Source organism: Scyliorhinus torazame, chromosome 14, assembly GCF_047496885.1.
Source record: "Scyliorhinus torazame isolate Kashiwa2021f chromosome 14, sScyTor2.1, whole genome shotgun sequence".
Classification (NCBI taxonomy): Eukaryota; Metazoa; Chordata; class Chondrichthyes; order Carcharhiniformes; family Scyliorhinidae; genus Scyliorhinus; species Scyliorhinus torazame.
In genome coordinates this window covers 143,704,594-143,719,235 of record NC_092720.1, presented here as the reverse complement: position 1 = coordinate 143,719,235, position 14,642 = coordinate 143,704,594, and the positions used below count along the sequence as shown (strand labels likewise).

Here is a 14,642-nt window from a genome sequence, read left to right as displayed (position 1 = left end):
CGATCCGCGGGCGGGCCTGTGCCGTGGGGGCACTCTTTTCCTTCTGCCTTCGCCACGGTCTCCACCATGGCGGAGGCGGAAGAGACTCCCTCCACAGCGCATGCGCGGGGATGCCGTGAGCGGCCGCTAACGCTCCCGCGCATGCGCCGCCCGGAGATGTCATTTCCGCACCAGCTGGCGGGGCACCAAAGGCCTTTTCCGCCAGCTGGCGGGGCGGAAATCAGTCCGGCGTGGGCCTAGTCCCTGAAGGTTGGGGCTCGGCCCCCCAAGATGCGGAGGATTCCGCACCTTTGGGGCGGCGCGATGCCCGACTGATTTGCGCCGTTTTGGGCGCCGGTCAGCGGACTTCGTGCCGATACTGGAGAATTCCGCCCCAGGATCCAGACACACAATCTGCAATGCAAATCCTGAAGCCCCCCAGTCATGATTTTAACAAAATAATGGGCAAAGCTGCAATGGTACATTTCTTTAATAAAAGTGATGTGTGAGCACTGTGCCCAAGCAGAATTCAGCAGCTGAAGGGTGAATACAGATATGTAAGAAGAAACCACAGTCAAAGGGGCAATAGGTCAGAGACAGGCTCACAACGCTGATTCCGTGGGCTACATTCTCTCTGGGATAAGGGGGAATTTTCCTTCAACTTATCTGACATGAAACACTTTCACAAACATTCCTCATTAATTCCACTGACTCTGACATCCCTCTATTGCTGTGGTAAGGCTTATGTGAGTTAACACTTCTGTAGTTTTACCCAGGTAGCAACCCTTAGTTAAATGATGTGAGTGCCTCAGAGTTCAAATTTCCTCTGAGTTTATCTGACATCCTCACATACAACTATCCAGCAGAGCTTGGTGGGTAGCGATCAGAGGGGCGGAACCCAAAATGGTTTTCCAGTCCCCTTACCTCATTGGCACTGGGGTCAACAGCAGACATCCTGGCACTACCTCCCACCCATACCTGCCCTCACCGCTCCAGGCTCTGGCTAACATCAGCTAACCCAACACAAACAAGCAATCAACGTTGGGACTTTCCCAGTTCAGTTACTCACTGGGCTTTCTGCCTGAGCCTGTTGAATACTGGTAATCCCCCCGTCTACACACAATCCTGAACATTCTTAAACCAGGGGCAAAGCCTGGATATGCTTACATTTGGAGCCCTACCTCCACAAAAGGCTTCTATTTTTAACTCAACAAGAGTTACATAGATGAACTTGTCTCCATGCACCTGACTGAGAAGCAAATGAAAGAGGGTCTTTCATTTGAAAAAAAACAACTGTTGCCTCCCTCTTCAAGTCTCAGCTAATTTCATTCCTTAACCATTACAGCTGAGGTCAGATGGGGAAATGGCACAAGTTTAAATTCATTGTACCTCTGCCAACGTTATGGTCACGGCAATTACACTCATATAATAGACACCAGATAGCCCCATAGTTAAAATGATTTTAAAAACATTTTTTATAAATTTAGAGTACCCAATTCTTTATTTCCCAATTAAGGGGCAATTTAACATGACCAATCTACCTACTCTGCACATCTTTGGGTTTGTGGGGGCGAGACCCCACGCAGACACGGGAGGAATGTGCAAGCTCCACATGGACAGTGCCCCATGGGCAAATTCAAATGATTTTTTTTACCTCGGTTGTTATCATTTACTGTTTGTCAGGAATTTAGTGCCTCCAAGTTGTGGGTGGGATTGGAAACCTTCCAGGGAGTTATTAAAGTAAAGTAATGAACTGATTCAGCTTTAAGGAGGAGATTCAGCAATAAAATCTCTCAAGTGTTATGGCGAGCATTGTCAGTCACTGACTTTGGTTGCTTGATCCTTACTTGATGTACTGACTTCTCAGTAAAATCTTCTGTACCTAAACTACAGGTTGGCCCATAGCAGGAGCAGTCGCTCCCTTCTGATCACACACATTCCAATCTGATTCCACAGTAAACACTAGAATGAGGTCTTGTCGCCTCTTCCTCAGAGTTTTCAGTTTAAGGTACGCCCAAACGCAGGCAGTTATATTTTCAGAAACTAAAATTCTGTTGAGAGATAAAGTATTTGAACTGCTCGTCAACTACCCAAGAAAAGACTCAATTTTTTGTTTTAATAAACATGGTTTAGTAGAGTGTGAGTCATGTGCTGATTATAAGATGGTGGAATTCAGTTCCTTAAAAGTGCAGGAACGTATTGCACAAATCTGGCCTGTTAAAACCTTGCAGAACATTCCTACTGTGGGTGACAATTTGTCACTGAAAATTGATGAACGTATGAGATATAACCAACCTAACAATGCAACAGCTATCATAGTTTCAGCAGTGGAAAATGACACATGGTCAACAAAGATAAGAAACCATTCAAAGAATGCAGAAAAATAACAGATTAAGGCGCACCTGATTGGAGAATGGGACCAGAGGTTCTTGGGAAGCTACAGAAGAGCATGCAGTTAACCAAGTTCAGCAGGCAGCAGTGTTCTAGAGTTTTTGAACCTCCTGTTGAGTACATCTGAAACTATTCAAAACTATCTAATCCAAGGACAGCAAAGTTATAGCAGGAAATGGACATCAGCTATTTCCAAATGACAGAATATTTGCAGTAATCAGCTTCCACTGCCTCACCATTCATCACTTCTGACTTTTCTACAATTCTACAACTTGTATTGCATTTGGTTTTAACGGCAAATACTTCCAAGCTGTATCCATTGGCATTGAGCTATACTGTCAGACACTTGTTTATATACCCAGTGCTAAGTCAAAAAGATGCAGTTTACAAATATATTCCTTCGTACCTTTTGGATTTTAGCCGATTTTTCAGTGTGGCCATCGAGTTCTTTCCTCAGATTCTCATTCTCCTTCAACAGCATCTCAACCATTTGCTGGGCACGGTTTATGAGTGCCACATGATCAACCGTCACCATCTGGCTGCTGCTATGAGGCTCCTCAGTAATCATCACTGCTTCCATTTGTGTAGAGGTTGGAGAGGACAGGAGGCTGTGTCTCTGCTGCTGGGCAGGATGCAGAGCTTGAGCTTGAGTCATCCTGAACAAAACATTGACACAAATGGACCAGACGTCATGACAGGTTCCATTGTCTGGAATGTAACCTTGCTGCACCAACAGCTTACTGTTTGCTTCAGTATTTAACTGCAACTTCAGGTTTCTTATGTCACCACTGGCTCAGGGTCAGACAAAAGCCTTGTTTTAAAAGGAAGGTTTAATTGAACAAGAAGTATTGTTTAAATATCCCTGTTCATAAAACCCAGGAAAAAACCTGAATAGGAATGATTAAACTCTATCCAAGTTCAATTAATCAAATCAAGTAACATTGATACAACCACTGGAGAAAATAGATCAAAAATTTCAATATTACAACAAACATTCCTTGGATTGCTTCTAGGTAAATCAGAGACTCTTACATCACTCACAGCAATGACTTAGCAAAGATTGTTAATCTGTTTGCAAATGTAAATGTAAAGAAATATACTGTACTAACAAGTGGAATATGTTCTACCGGCTCTTTCAAAGTTGTAAAGCAGTATTCTCAATTACAAGACATGCACAGTCGGATATTTTGTCAAATGATAGGATCGCACTGTCTCAGACCTTTCAAATCTCTCAAACTGTGACTGCTGCTCAATAAAAGTCAAATCTACAGAAAACTTTTAATACTATGCAACATTAAGACTATCAGCTAGGAGTACAGAAATAATCGGCGGCATGGTGGCATAGTGGTTGGCACTGCTGCCTCACAGCTCCCGGGACCTGGATTCAATTCCGGCCTCGGGTGACTGTGTGGAGTTTTGCAGTTTCGTCCCACAGTCCAAAGATGTGCAGGTTAGGTGGATTGGCCATGCTAAATTGCCCTTAGTGTCCAAAAGGTTAGATGGGGATAGGGTGGAAGTGAGGGTTTTAGTGGGTTGGTGCAGACTCGATGGGCCGAATGGCCTCATTCTGCACTGTATGTTCTAAAAAAAAAGTAACGTGCTCTTTCCAAGGGCCGGTGCAGACTCGATAGGCTGAATGGTCTCCTTCTGCACTGTAAGTTCTATAATCAGATCACCATCAATGAGCCACAACTCTCTTTATTTATCTTACGTAATTTGTCAATGAGAATTTTTGTCTCTTGCACAAATTTGGGCAGCACGGTAGCACAAGTGGCTTCACAGCGCCAGGGTCCCAGGTTCGATTTCCCACTGGGTTACTGTCTGTGCAGAGGCTGCACGGTCTCCCAGTGTCTGCGTGGATTTCCTCCGGGTGCTCCAGTTTCCTCCCACAGTCCAAAGACGTGCAGGTTAGGTGGATTGGCCATGATAAATTGCCCTTAGTGTCCAAAAAGGTTAGGAGGGGTTATTGGGTTGTGGGAATAGGGTGGAAGTGAGGGTTTAAGTGGGTCGGTGCAGACTCGAAGGGCCTCCTTCTGCCCTGTATGTTCTATGTTCTTTGTTTGTTCTATTCTACTGAGGCTAACCTCTCTTGTTTCCTAAATAATACGCTGAAACCAGTTCTCACTTTGCTCTGAGGAAAAGAGGAATAAGATTCAGAACTCTGTCTTAACACAGTTGTTATTCTGTTCAAGTCTGTGGACATTGTAAGTCTGTTCACAATAATAAGTCTCCCTTGGGATGTGATCTTCCCAGTTGACATTTCCAACAGCCTATAGCTGCTATCTTTGAACAACGATGATGAGCATGATCAGAGTTTTACAGACTCAGTATGAAGGCAGAAGATGGGCCCACAGAAGAGATTTTCTAGCACACAAAATAAAACCACTACTCGTGTAGAAATAGCTTTACAACCTCTCAATCTTGCTGATCATAAATGTCACTCGTAACAATGTCACAAATTCCTGTTGGTGAACAAGAGTGAATTACACACCTTCCTGGAATGTGACAGGACGCGCCTTCACATTGCTGCTTGTTTCCACTATACCAATACTTTCAAATACCTTTCAAACCTCACCAACATACTTAAAACCCAAGAAAGAAACAATTGACAGCCTATCTGGTAATCTAATATATTTATTTAACTTATAAAACCAACAGAGTAGGAAAGCAAGCAGAAAGATATGTTTTAATTTTAATTAGAATAGTTTATGTGTTTCAGTAGGTTAGATTTTTGTAAATGGATGTGATATGGTCATGACATGTTTACCATTGGTCCAATATCAATACCTCATACACCAGGCATTCTCAGTCTATAGAAAACAAGTCAAATGATTTCTTCTTCCTGGGTTTGGTTTTGTTACTAAAGATATTTACAATAACTAATTGACTATAATAGAGGTCACAAAGGAAGTCTGAACTCCTCAAACAAAGGATTACAACTTCTGACAAAGCCTGTGGAATGCACAATGTAGGTCATTAAAGTTGCCAATTTATTCCACACAGGAAGACCAGATTTCCCTTCTGAGGTTATCTCACTTGGGCACTGGGTGCAGGGGACTTGCTCTACCCCATTTCACCTCTCAATGTGTTCACCCAAACAAGTGATTAATGACCTTGGCGAGGAAGGGCATGGCAGGAAGGGGATTAGTGAAAGGAAAATCACAAGCTGATAGTCATTTTTGTGTCAAGGTTGTTCTTCATGATTAGTTAAATAAATGGGTCATTGAATGGTTCGGCTGCAAATGTGTCAGTGTAAAAGAACATAGAACAGTACAGCACAGAACAGGCCCTTCAGCCCTCGATGTTGTGCCGAGCATTGTCTGAACCAAGATCAAGCTATCCCATTCCCTGTCATTCTGGTGTGCTCCATGTGCCTATCCAATAACCGCTTGAAACTTCCTAAAGTGTCCGACTCCACTATCACAGCAGGCAGTCCATTCCACACGCTAACCATTCTCGGAGTAAAAAACCTACCTCGGAAATCCCTCCTATATCTCCCACGCCCCCTTGTAACAGCTACATCCACCCGAGGAAATAATCTCTGAACGTCCACTCTTATCTATCCCCCTCGTCATCTTATAAATCTCTATTAAGTCGCCTCTCATCCTACTCCGCTCCAAAGAGAAAAGCCCTAGCTCCCTCAACCTTTCCTCATAAGACCTATCGTGCAAACCAGGAAGCATCCTGGTAAATCTCCTTTGCACCCTTTCCAATGCTTCCACATCCTTCCTATAGTGAGGTGACCAGAACTGCACACAATACTCCAATAACACACTATAGGCCTTCTTCACGGCTCTATCCACTTGAGTGGCAACCTTCAGAGATCTGTGGACATGAACCCCAAGATCTCTCTGTTCCTCCACATTCCGCAGAACACTACCATTGACCCTGTAATCCGCATTCAAGTTTTTTCTACCAAAATGAATCACTCGCACTTATCAGGGTTGAACTCCATCTGCCATTTTTCGGCGCAGCTCCGCATCCTATCAATGTCTCTTTGCAGCCTACAACAGCCAGTTACTTATCCAATTGGCCAAATTTCCCTCGATCCCACACCTCCTTACTTTCTTCATAAGCCGACCATGGGAAACCTTATCAAACGCCTTACTAAAATCCATGTATACGACATCAACTGCTCTACCTTCATCTACACACTTAGTTACCTCCTCAAAGAATTCAATCAAATTTGTGAGGCAAGACTTACCCTTCACAAATCCGTGTTGACTATCCCGGATTAAGCTGCATCTTTCCTGATGGTCATAAATCCTATCCTTCAGGACCTTTTCCATTAACTTACCGACCACCGAAGTAAGACTAACCGGCCTATAATTACCAGGGTCATTCCTATTCCCTTTCTTGAACAGAGGAACAACATTCACCACTCTCCAGTCCTTTGGCACTATCCCCGTGGATGTGATGACCCAAAGATCAAAGCCAAAGGCTCTGCAATCTCATCCCTTGCCTCCCAAAGAATCCTTGGATATATCCCATCTGGCCCAGGGGACTTGTCGACCCTAAGGTTTTTCAAAATTGCTAATACATCCTTCCTCAGAACATCTATCTCTTCCAGCCTACCTGCCTGTATCACACTCTCATCCTCAAAAACATGTCCCCTCTCCTTGGTGAACACTGAAGAAAAGTATTCATTCAATGCCTCTCCTATCTCTTCTGACTCCATGCACAAGTTCCCACTACTGTCCTTGACCGGCCCTAACCTCACCCTGGTCATTCTTTTATTTCTCACATATGATCCCTGCCCTTCAAATCCTTCTGTGTGAGACAATGAAGTCCGCTCCTGAACACAAATAATGCTGTGTATTCCTTCTGCTCTCTGTACAAATGCTCTTGCAAGTTGGTTGAGACGGGGCATGACATATTAGTAAATGATCATTATTAGTAATTAATTTCTAGAGTATTAGTCCTGAAATTCACTATGCCAAATATTCCTAAATTGATTGTTCATGGATTAGGGACTTATAATTTGTAATTATTCTAACTGTGGGATCTCCCTACTCCACACCCTCTGCCTGTGGCTGAAATTGTTCTCATTTGATTTTACCTTCCCTGTTCAAGCTCATAGTTAAAGAGAGAATGCTGATTGTGAAATCAAACCCAGCAAGCAATTTGAAGAGATTCAGCGTTTTCACTAAACCTAGACTCTCCCATACAACGGCTAACAATTGTGTCTCACCCTGTAGTTCTCTGTTGCTGGAGCTAATGATTGGATTGCAATGTAGCTCCCTAAATACTGATAACAGAGCATCTCCCGTGGGCATTCTTCAGGTGAGAGTCTTTACTGGTGGTCCTAAGCTATTTCACTGAGAGGCTGTCACAGTTGAGACATTTATGGGAGCGAGAATAGGCCATTCAGTCCCTTGATCCTGCTCCGCCATTTAATAAGATCAGGACTGAGCCTAGTGTGTTCTCATCCATTGCCCATTAATATGCACACACTTCATCACATATATCTGGACAGTGACGGGGAAAGGACTGCAGGTGGATTCCTTAGTATCATATCCCCCATCCATGGACAGCACTGCATCAGGGATCATCAAGGCTTTGTACCCTCCTGATCTCCATAGCTCAGTGATGCTCTGCAGTCCAATTACCAACTGACCCACCACAGGTACTCTGTGGTAGAGGGAGTTGAAGAGTTTAAGATGGTTTGACGTGTGAGATTGTATGGAACATATATACCTGTCTGCTTGTATTTGGTTGCAGTAACCATAGCCACCAGGCGCATTCTGCTGACAGTTGAAGTATGGCGCAGCAGACTCATTATAAAAGTGACCATGTTGTTGGGAACGGCTGAACATTGGAGCTGCTGACTTCATACGGAAAGGGTATTCTGGGGGAGGACCACGGGGCTCTGTGGAATGATAGGACATCTGATATCCTGCAGGAACTGGCTGCTTCTGATGTTTGGATAGCTGAGGGAAACTCTGCGAGGAGCTCATCATCATCTGGCCTTTGGCTCCATTCCTCTCCAGAGAAAGCTGCATGAGTCTCTCACTGAGAGACCGCACATGCCCATGTTTCAACTCTTTGAGGATATCATCTTGAAGGCTCTGGTCAGGACACGCACCGTGCATCACAAACTTCTCTTCAGTGGAAGCATTCTGGATTGTGCCAGCAACCATGTAAGACCCCATGCCCCCAGCCTGCTGGTTCCTCTGCACTGCCAGGAGCTGAGACTGGGCTTTGGCTTCTTCATAGGAAGGAAGTTCTTCTCCATTGAACTGAAGTTGCTGTAAGCGATGCAGCAGGTTTTCTGAATGCGTATGGTCACCCTGATGCTCTTGGCCCTGTGGTTCCTGTCGTGTGGAATGCTGTACGATTTGACACTCCTCCTGAGTAAGACTCTCCAAAGAGGAGCGAGGGCTGCCCATCCCTCCCCTCATTGCCTGTTGTTGGATAGCCAACAGTGTGCGGGTATCCGTAAGATTCCCATAACGTAGCTGCTCCTGGATCAGTCTGTGGAGGACAGTACCAGACGAATCTTCTGCTGTTCTCATTGTCTTTCAGTGAATGGATAGATCCTAAAAGACAAAAACAGGGCAATGAGTTTCAGACATTCACACGCTCACACAAATACAATCTCACACACACTGATACACACACACACTCATATACTGAAACACACTCACAAACACTACACACTAGCACACACTGACACTAATGCACTCACACCAACACACGCGCATAGACATACAAAGACACAGACACACACAAATATACTGACACACAGACACAATCACAGACACACAAATTCATTCAGACACACTCAAACACACAAAAAAATGCTGACACACAAATGCACACACACACTCATACACATACTGACATACACCCACACACGGGCATACAGATACACACATGCAAACACAGACACACGCACGCACTCAAGACAGGTATAGGCATAAACAGTAAAATCATTCAGTTGAATAGTTATATATTTCATAGAATCTTCCAAAAGAGAATAAGGCAGCTATTTGGTCCAGTGAATCTATGCTGTCTCATAGAATTTACAGTACAGAAGGAGGCCATTCAGCCCATCGAGTCTGCACCGGCTCTTGGAAAGAGCACCCTACCCAAAGTCAACACCTCCACCCTATCCCCATAACCCAGTAACCCCACCCAACACTAACGGCAATTTTGGACACCAAGGGCAATTTATCATGGCCAATCCACCTAACCTGCACATCTTTGGACTGTGGGAGGAAACCGGAGCACCCTGAGGAAACCCACGCACACACGGGGAGGATGTGTAGATTCCGCACAGACAGTGACCCAAGCCGGAATCGAACCTGGGACCCTGGAGCTGTGAAGCAATTGTGCTATCCACAATGCTACCGTGCTGTCTCTTTGAACAAGCTTTAGTCTTGCTCCCCCTCCTCTTTCCTCATTTCCCCGATTTATTTTTCCATTTCAACCATTTATCCAATTCCCTTTTGAAAATCTTTTTGGGCAGACAATAACAATTCACTACACTCCAGTATTCTCCAGCATGCTAGTTGTGTCCTCTGGTTATCGACCCTCCACCCAACACTGAAAACTCCAGATCTACTTCAACAAAACCCTGCAGGAGTTTGGACAGGTATCACATCTCCCGCCCCCCCCCCCCAACTCCCCTGCCCCCTGAATCATGGGCAGCATGGTGGAACTGTGCTCAGCACTGCTGCCTCCCAGTGCCAGGGACCCGGGTTCGATTCCGGCCATGGGTAACTGTGTGGAGGTTCTCCCCATGTCTGCGTGGGTTTCCTCCGGGTGCTCCGATTTCCTCCCACAGTCCAAAGATGTGCAGGTTAGGTAGATTGGCCATGCTAAATTGCTCCTCAGGTGGGGTTACTGGGATAGGGTGGGGGTGTGGGCCTGGGTAGGGTGCTCTTTCCAAGGGTTGGGACAGACTTGATGGGCCAAATGGCCTCCTTCTGCCATCCCTCCACTGAAGGGATTCTATGATTCAATCTTTTACAGAGAAGAATCGCAGGTTCCGCAATCTCTCTGCATAACTGAAGTCTTTCACCCCTGTTGCAATATTCCAGTCAAGCTCTCTATATCCTTTCCATGGCCTTTATATCCGTAATCAACACATTCAAATTAGTTTTTGAAACCTAGAGAAAGCATTGCCAAAGTTGCAAAATTAAGCGTGATCATTGCGAGAGGGCAAAGCTGGACTATACACAACCTCCCTCCTTCTCGCTGCAAATCCTCACCCTGCTTCCAAGAAAATGACAGAGGATGCAATTTAGCAGCACTCGCCCTGTCACACACTGTTCCTGAGTCTCCCCTAGCCCAATAACTGCCCTGGGAACCGTCTCCTTAGTGATAACACGTCAGCCTAGCAAAAACAGCCAGCCAGACTCGCGGTAGGTGTTTTACCAATCACAAGATATTGGCGGGAATTTGAGGAATGTGAGGCATTAAAGTGTAAGTATGAAATGAAGGAGGGTCAAGACTGGTTTGTTGGGAAGCTGAGCAAACATCAGCCTGAATATTTACAGTTTCCACAATCAACCGTGAAAACTAAAGATAGTGCAATTAAAACCATCCGTATTTAATCATTGATGGCAAATCGTTAACTATATAGAACATAGAACATACAGGCAGAAGGAGGCCATTCGGCCCATTGAGTCTGCACCGACCCACTTAAGCCCTCACTTTCACCCTATCCCCGTAACCCTTGCGCCATCTAACCTTTTTGGACACAAAGGGCAATTTAGCATGGTCAATCCACCTAACTTGCACATCTTTGGACTGTGAGGGGGGACTGGAGCACCCGGAGGAAACCCACGCAGACACGGGGAGAACGTGCAGACTCCGCACAGACAGTGACTCAGCGGGTAATCGAACCTGGGACCCTGGAGCTGTGAAGCCACAGTGCTAGCCACTTGTGCTACCATGCTGCCCAATATAGAACAACTCTTAATAAAGTTGGTGACAGACTGTAAGTAGGTGGAAAACTGATTGCGCATTTTTAAATCAGAATCCTCGGGAAGTATACATTTAAACAATCTTTTTTTTTTAAATTTTGAGAGGACGATTCCAAAACCACACACATGTTGCAATCCCCCAGGACTGCAGGCACTATAAGGGAACGCTGGTACAAATAATAGGACAACCAAGTCTAAATCATTCAGAGAGGAAAATCAGAAAATTGTGTTGGGGGGGGGGGGGGGCGCAGCACGGTAGCATGGTGGTTAGCACAATTGCTTCACAGCTCCAGGGTCCCAGGTTCGATTCCCAGCTTGGTTCACTGTGTGCAGAGTCTGCATGTTCTCCCCGTGTGTGCGTGGGTTTCCTCTGGGTGCTCAGGTTTCCTCCCACAGTCCAAAGATATGCAGGTTAGGTGGATTGGTCATGCTAAAATTGCCCTTAGTGTCCAAAATTGCCCTTAGTGTTGGGTCGGGTTACTGGGTTATGGGGATAGCGTGTGGGATTGGGTAGGGTGCTCTTTCAAAGAGCCGGTGCAGACTCGATGGGCCGAATGGTTCTGCACTGTAAATTCTATGAATCTGTAAATCCCAACTTTATTCCTGACAAATCCTTTAATGTTTGTGTGCTTCCAATATTACTGCGGTTTGGACAACACAACACTTAACTCCCATGATGTTTAAAATGGCAAGTGAATGACCATTTCCCTCACCATCCGAATACACATTCAAATGTAACAGGATTGTTCCCAAAATTCACTTGCAGAATGGAAGAGGCTGATCTGCAGCAAATAACAATAGATTGTAAATAAAAAAAACATGTTCTTTGATATTGGGGGAGCATTTCTTCTCGGTGGTGTCTGATTATCCCTTGAATGGGGCCACTGGGAAAACACATCAGCCTCACAAATGGAACCGCATTCCTAAAGGGTTCCAAAAACAATAGCCCATTCAACTACCTGTAACATCCTCGGGCACAGCACACATTCCGAAGTGAAATGTGAAAACATCTCCCCTTGCACTACTCAATTTGAGAACCTGCCAGTTTAACTCTCCAGATTTAATCCATCTCTTCGGATTTAAATAGTGCGAATGTTTTATAATCTGGCATTTTTACCAGCAGAGTGAATATTACATTCTGAAATTTTTACAAACACGGGGGGATTATCACAATTTGTCATCTTTCCTCACACGGGGGGAATATTTCATCTCTGTTCTTTACACATAGGGGGGATATTACAATCTGTAATCTTTCCTAACACGGGCAATATTACAATCTGTAATCTTTATTAACTAGGGGGAATATGACAATCTGTAATCTCTACCAACACATAGTGAATATTACAATCTGTACTCTTTACTAACATGGGTGTATATTACAATCTGCAATGTCTACTTGCACAGGGGGAAATATCACAATCTGTAATCTTTACTAACACATGGTGAATATTACAATCTGTACTCATTATTAACACGGGGGGATATTAAAATCTAATGTTTACTTACACAGTGGAAGATTACAATCTGTAAACTTTACTCACATAGTATGATTATTACATTCTGTATTCTTTACTCACGGGGAGAATATTACAATCTGTAATCTTTGTGAACACGTCGTGAATATTTCATTCTGTAGGCTTCACTAACACCAGGGGAATATTACACCCTGTAATCATTAATTGCACAGGGTGAATAATCTTTACTAACACTGAGGGAGTATTGCAATCTGTAATCTTTACTAACAGAGGGGGAATATTACACTCTGTAATCTTTACAAACACATGTTAAATATTACAGCATGTAATCTTTATTAACACGAGGGAATATTACAATTTGCAATCTTTATTAACAGGGGGAACATAATACTCTAATCTTTATGAAGACCAAGGGGAATGTTACAATCTGTAACATTTACAAACACAGTTTGAACATTACACTCTGTAATAATTACTAACACAGGGGAAATCATACAATCGGTCATCTTTACTACCACAAGTGGGATATTACAATGTATAATCTTTACAAACACAGTTTGAATATTACACTCTTTAATTTTTGCTAACACAGATTGAATATGACACTGTAATCTTTACTAACACAGGGAATATTACAATCTGCAATTTTTACCAACACAAGGGGAATATTACACTCTTTAATCTTTACTAAGGGGGGTAGGATTACACGCTGTAATCTTTACAGACACAGGAAAATAACTTTGTGAACCCCCAGGGGAATATTGCAATCTGTAATCTTTACAAACACAGGTTGAATATTACACTCTATAATCTTTACCAACACGGAGGAATATTACAATCTGTAATCTTTACAAACACAGGTTGAATATTACAATCTGTAATCTTTACTAACACGGGGCAATATTTCCTTCACTGGCTCCTTTTTGTTAACACATTCTCGCTGAGTGACATCATTCTCCAGTGGGCAGTTTGATGGGATGATGTGGGGAGCCGGGGAAAGAGGAATTGACCAAGGAAGACCTATACTGTCAAGCTAAAATCTCTGAAATGCAGCTATCTCCATCTGCGCTGAGTGTAAATCTTTAATGTTACCTTCAGAAAATGGACGCGAGAAGCCTGATGGGATATTCATAACAGTTCGAAGTTTCACAAGTGCAATGAGAATTATTTGAAGTAATTCGGCATTGGGACAATAAAGTTAATGAACACAGGGTGAGATCCGTGCGTGGGGCTGAGTCGGACACAGAGAAATATGAAACTGACCTGAAATTACAATTTCCTATCATGAAGCGAGTCGCGGATTGGAGTGAATACACCGAGTAATCCTCAGGGTCCGGATTCCGTGCCCGATGTCCCCCCAGTAGGCAGAATGTGGAGCTAGGAGCTGTGATCCTGAGCTGCCTGTGTGCCTGTCTGCCTGCTGTGGAATGGCTGGATCCCAGCAACAGCAATCGATGCAGCAGCGACAGGAATTTGAGGAATGCGTGTTCCTCGGTTTATCAAAGGCAGCCAGCCAACCAGCAACCAGGATCCCTGCTCACTGAGGCACAGCAAGACTCAACCTGCAGAGGGCAGGCAGGCAGTCAACAGCCTCCCAAAACCCCAGCACACATCCACATACACCTAACCTGGACATCCTCCGAAACCAGTCAAATCCAGCCAAGGACCCTGGAACAAGGATCAACCATTCAGGGTTCAATAGCATTTCCCCCCACAAAGTTCAGTGGAAATCTGAAACTCTCTCAAAAGACTGGAGTCAATTACATATTTCAGCCCCCCCCCCCCCCCCCCCCGCCGAGATCCGTAGATTTTTGTAGCTGATGGTATCACTGAATAAATGGCGGGTAAATGGAGATATAATCCC

At 44.3% G+C, this 14,642-nt stretch overlaps 1 protein-coding gene across 3 annotated transcripts in view; it reads right to left on the bottom strand.

Moving 5' to 3' along the window:
* LOC140390082 (angiomotin-like 2a) overlaps window positions 1-14,228 on the bottom strand; it is a 34,817-nt gene extending 20,589 nt beyond the window's left edge. Inside the window, exons 1-4 of one of the 3 annotated variants that reach the window (XM_072474974.1) lie at window positions 14,042-14,227; window positions 12,845-12,969; window positions 8,068-8,909; window positions 2,777-3,026 (exon numbers count right to left, since the gene is read on the bottom strand). In XM_072474974.1, the coding sequence (XP_072331075.1) occupies window positions 2,777-3,026; window positions 8,068-8,885 (1,068 nt within the window). In that variant the 5' untranslated portion in view covers window positions 8,886-8,909; window positions 12,845-12,969; window positions 14,042-14,227. Of the gene's footprint in view, window positions 1-2,776; window positions 3,027-8,067; window positions 8,910-12,844; window positions 12,970-14,041 lie in introns of all 3 variants that reach the window. The other 2 variants (XM_072474975.1, XM_072474973.1) reach the window with 2 other exon arrangements.
* Between the last annotated feature and the right edge of the window lie 414 nt (window positions 14,229-14,642).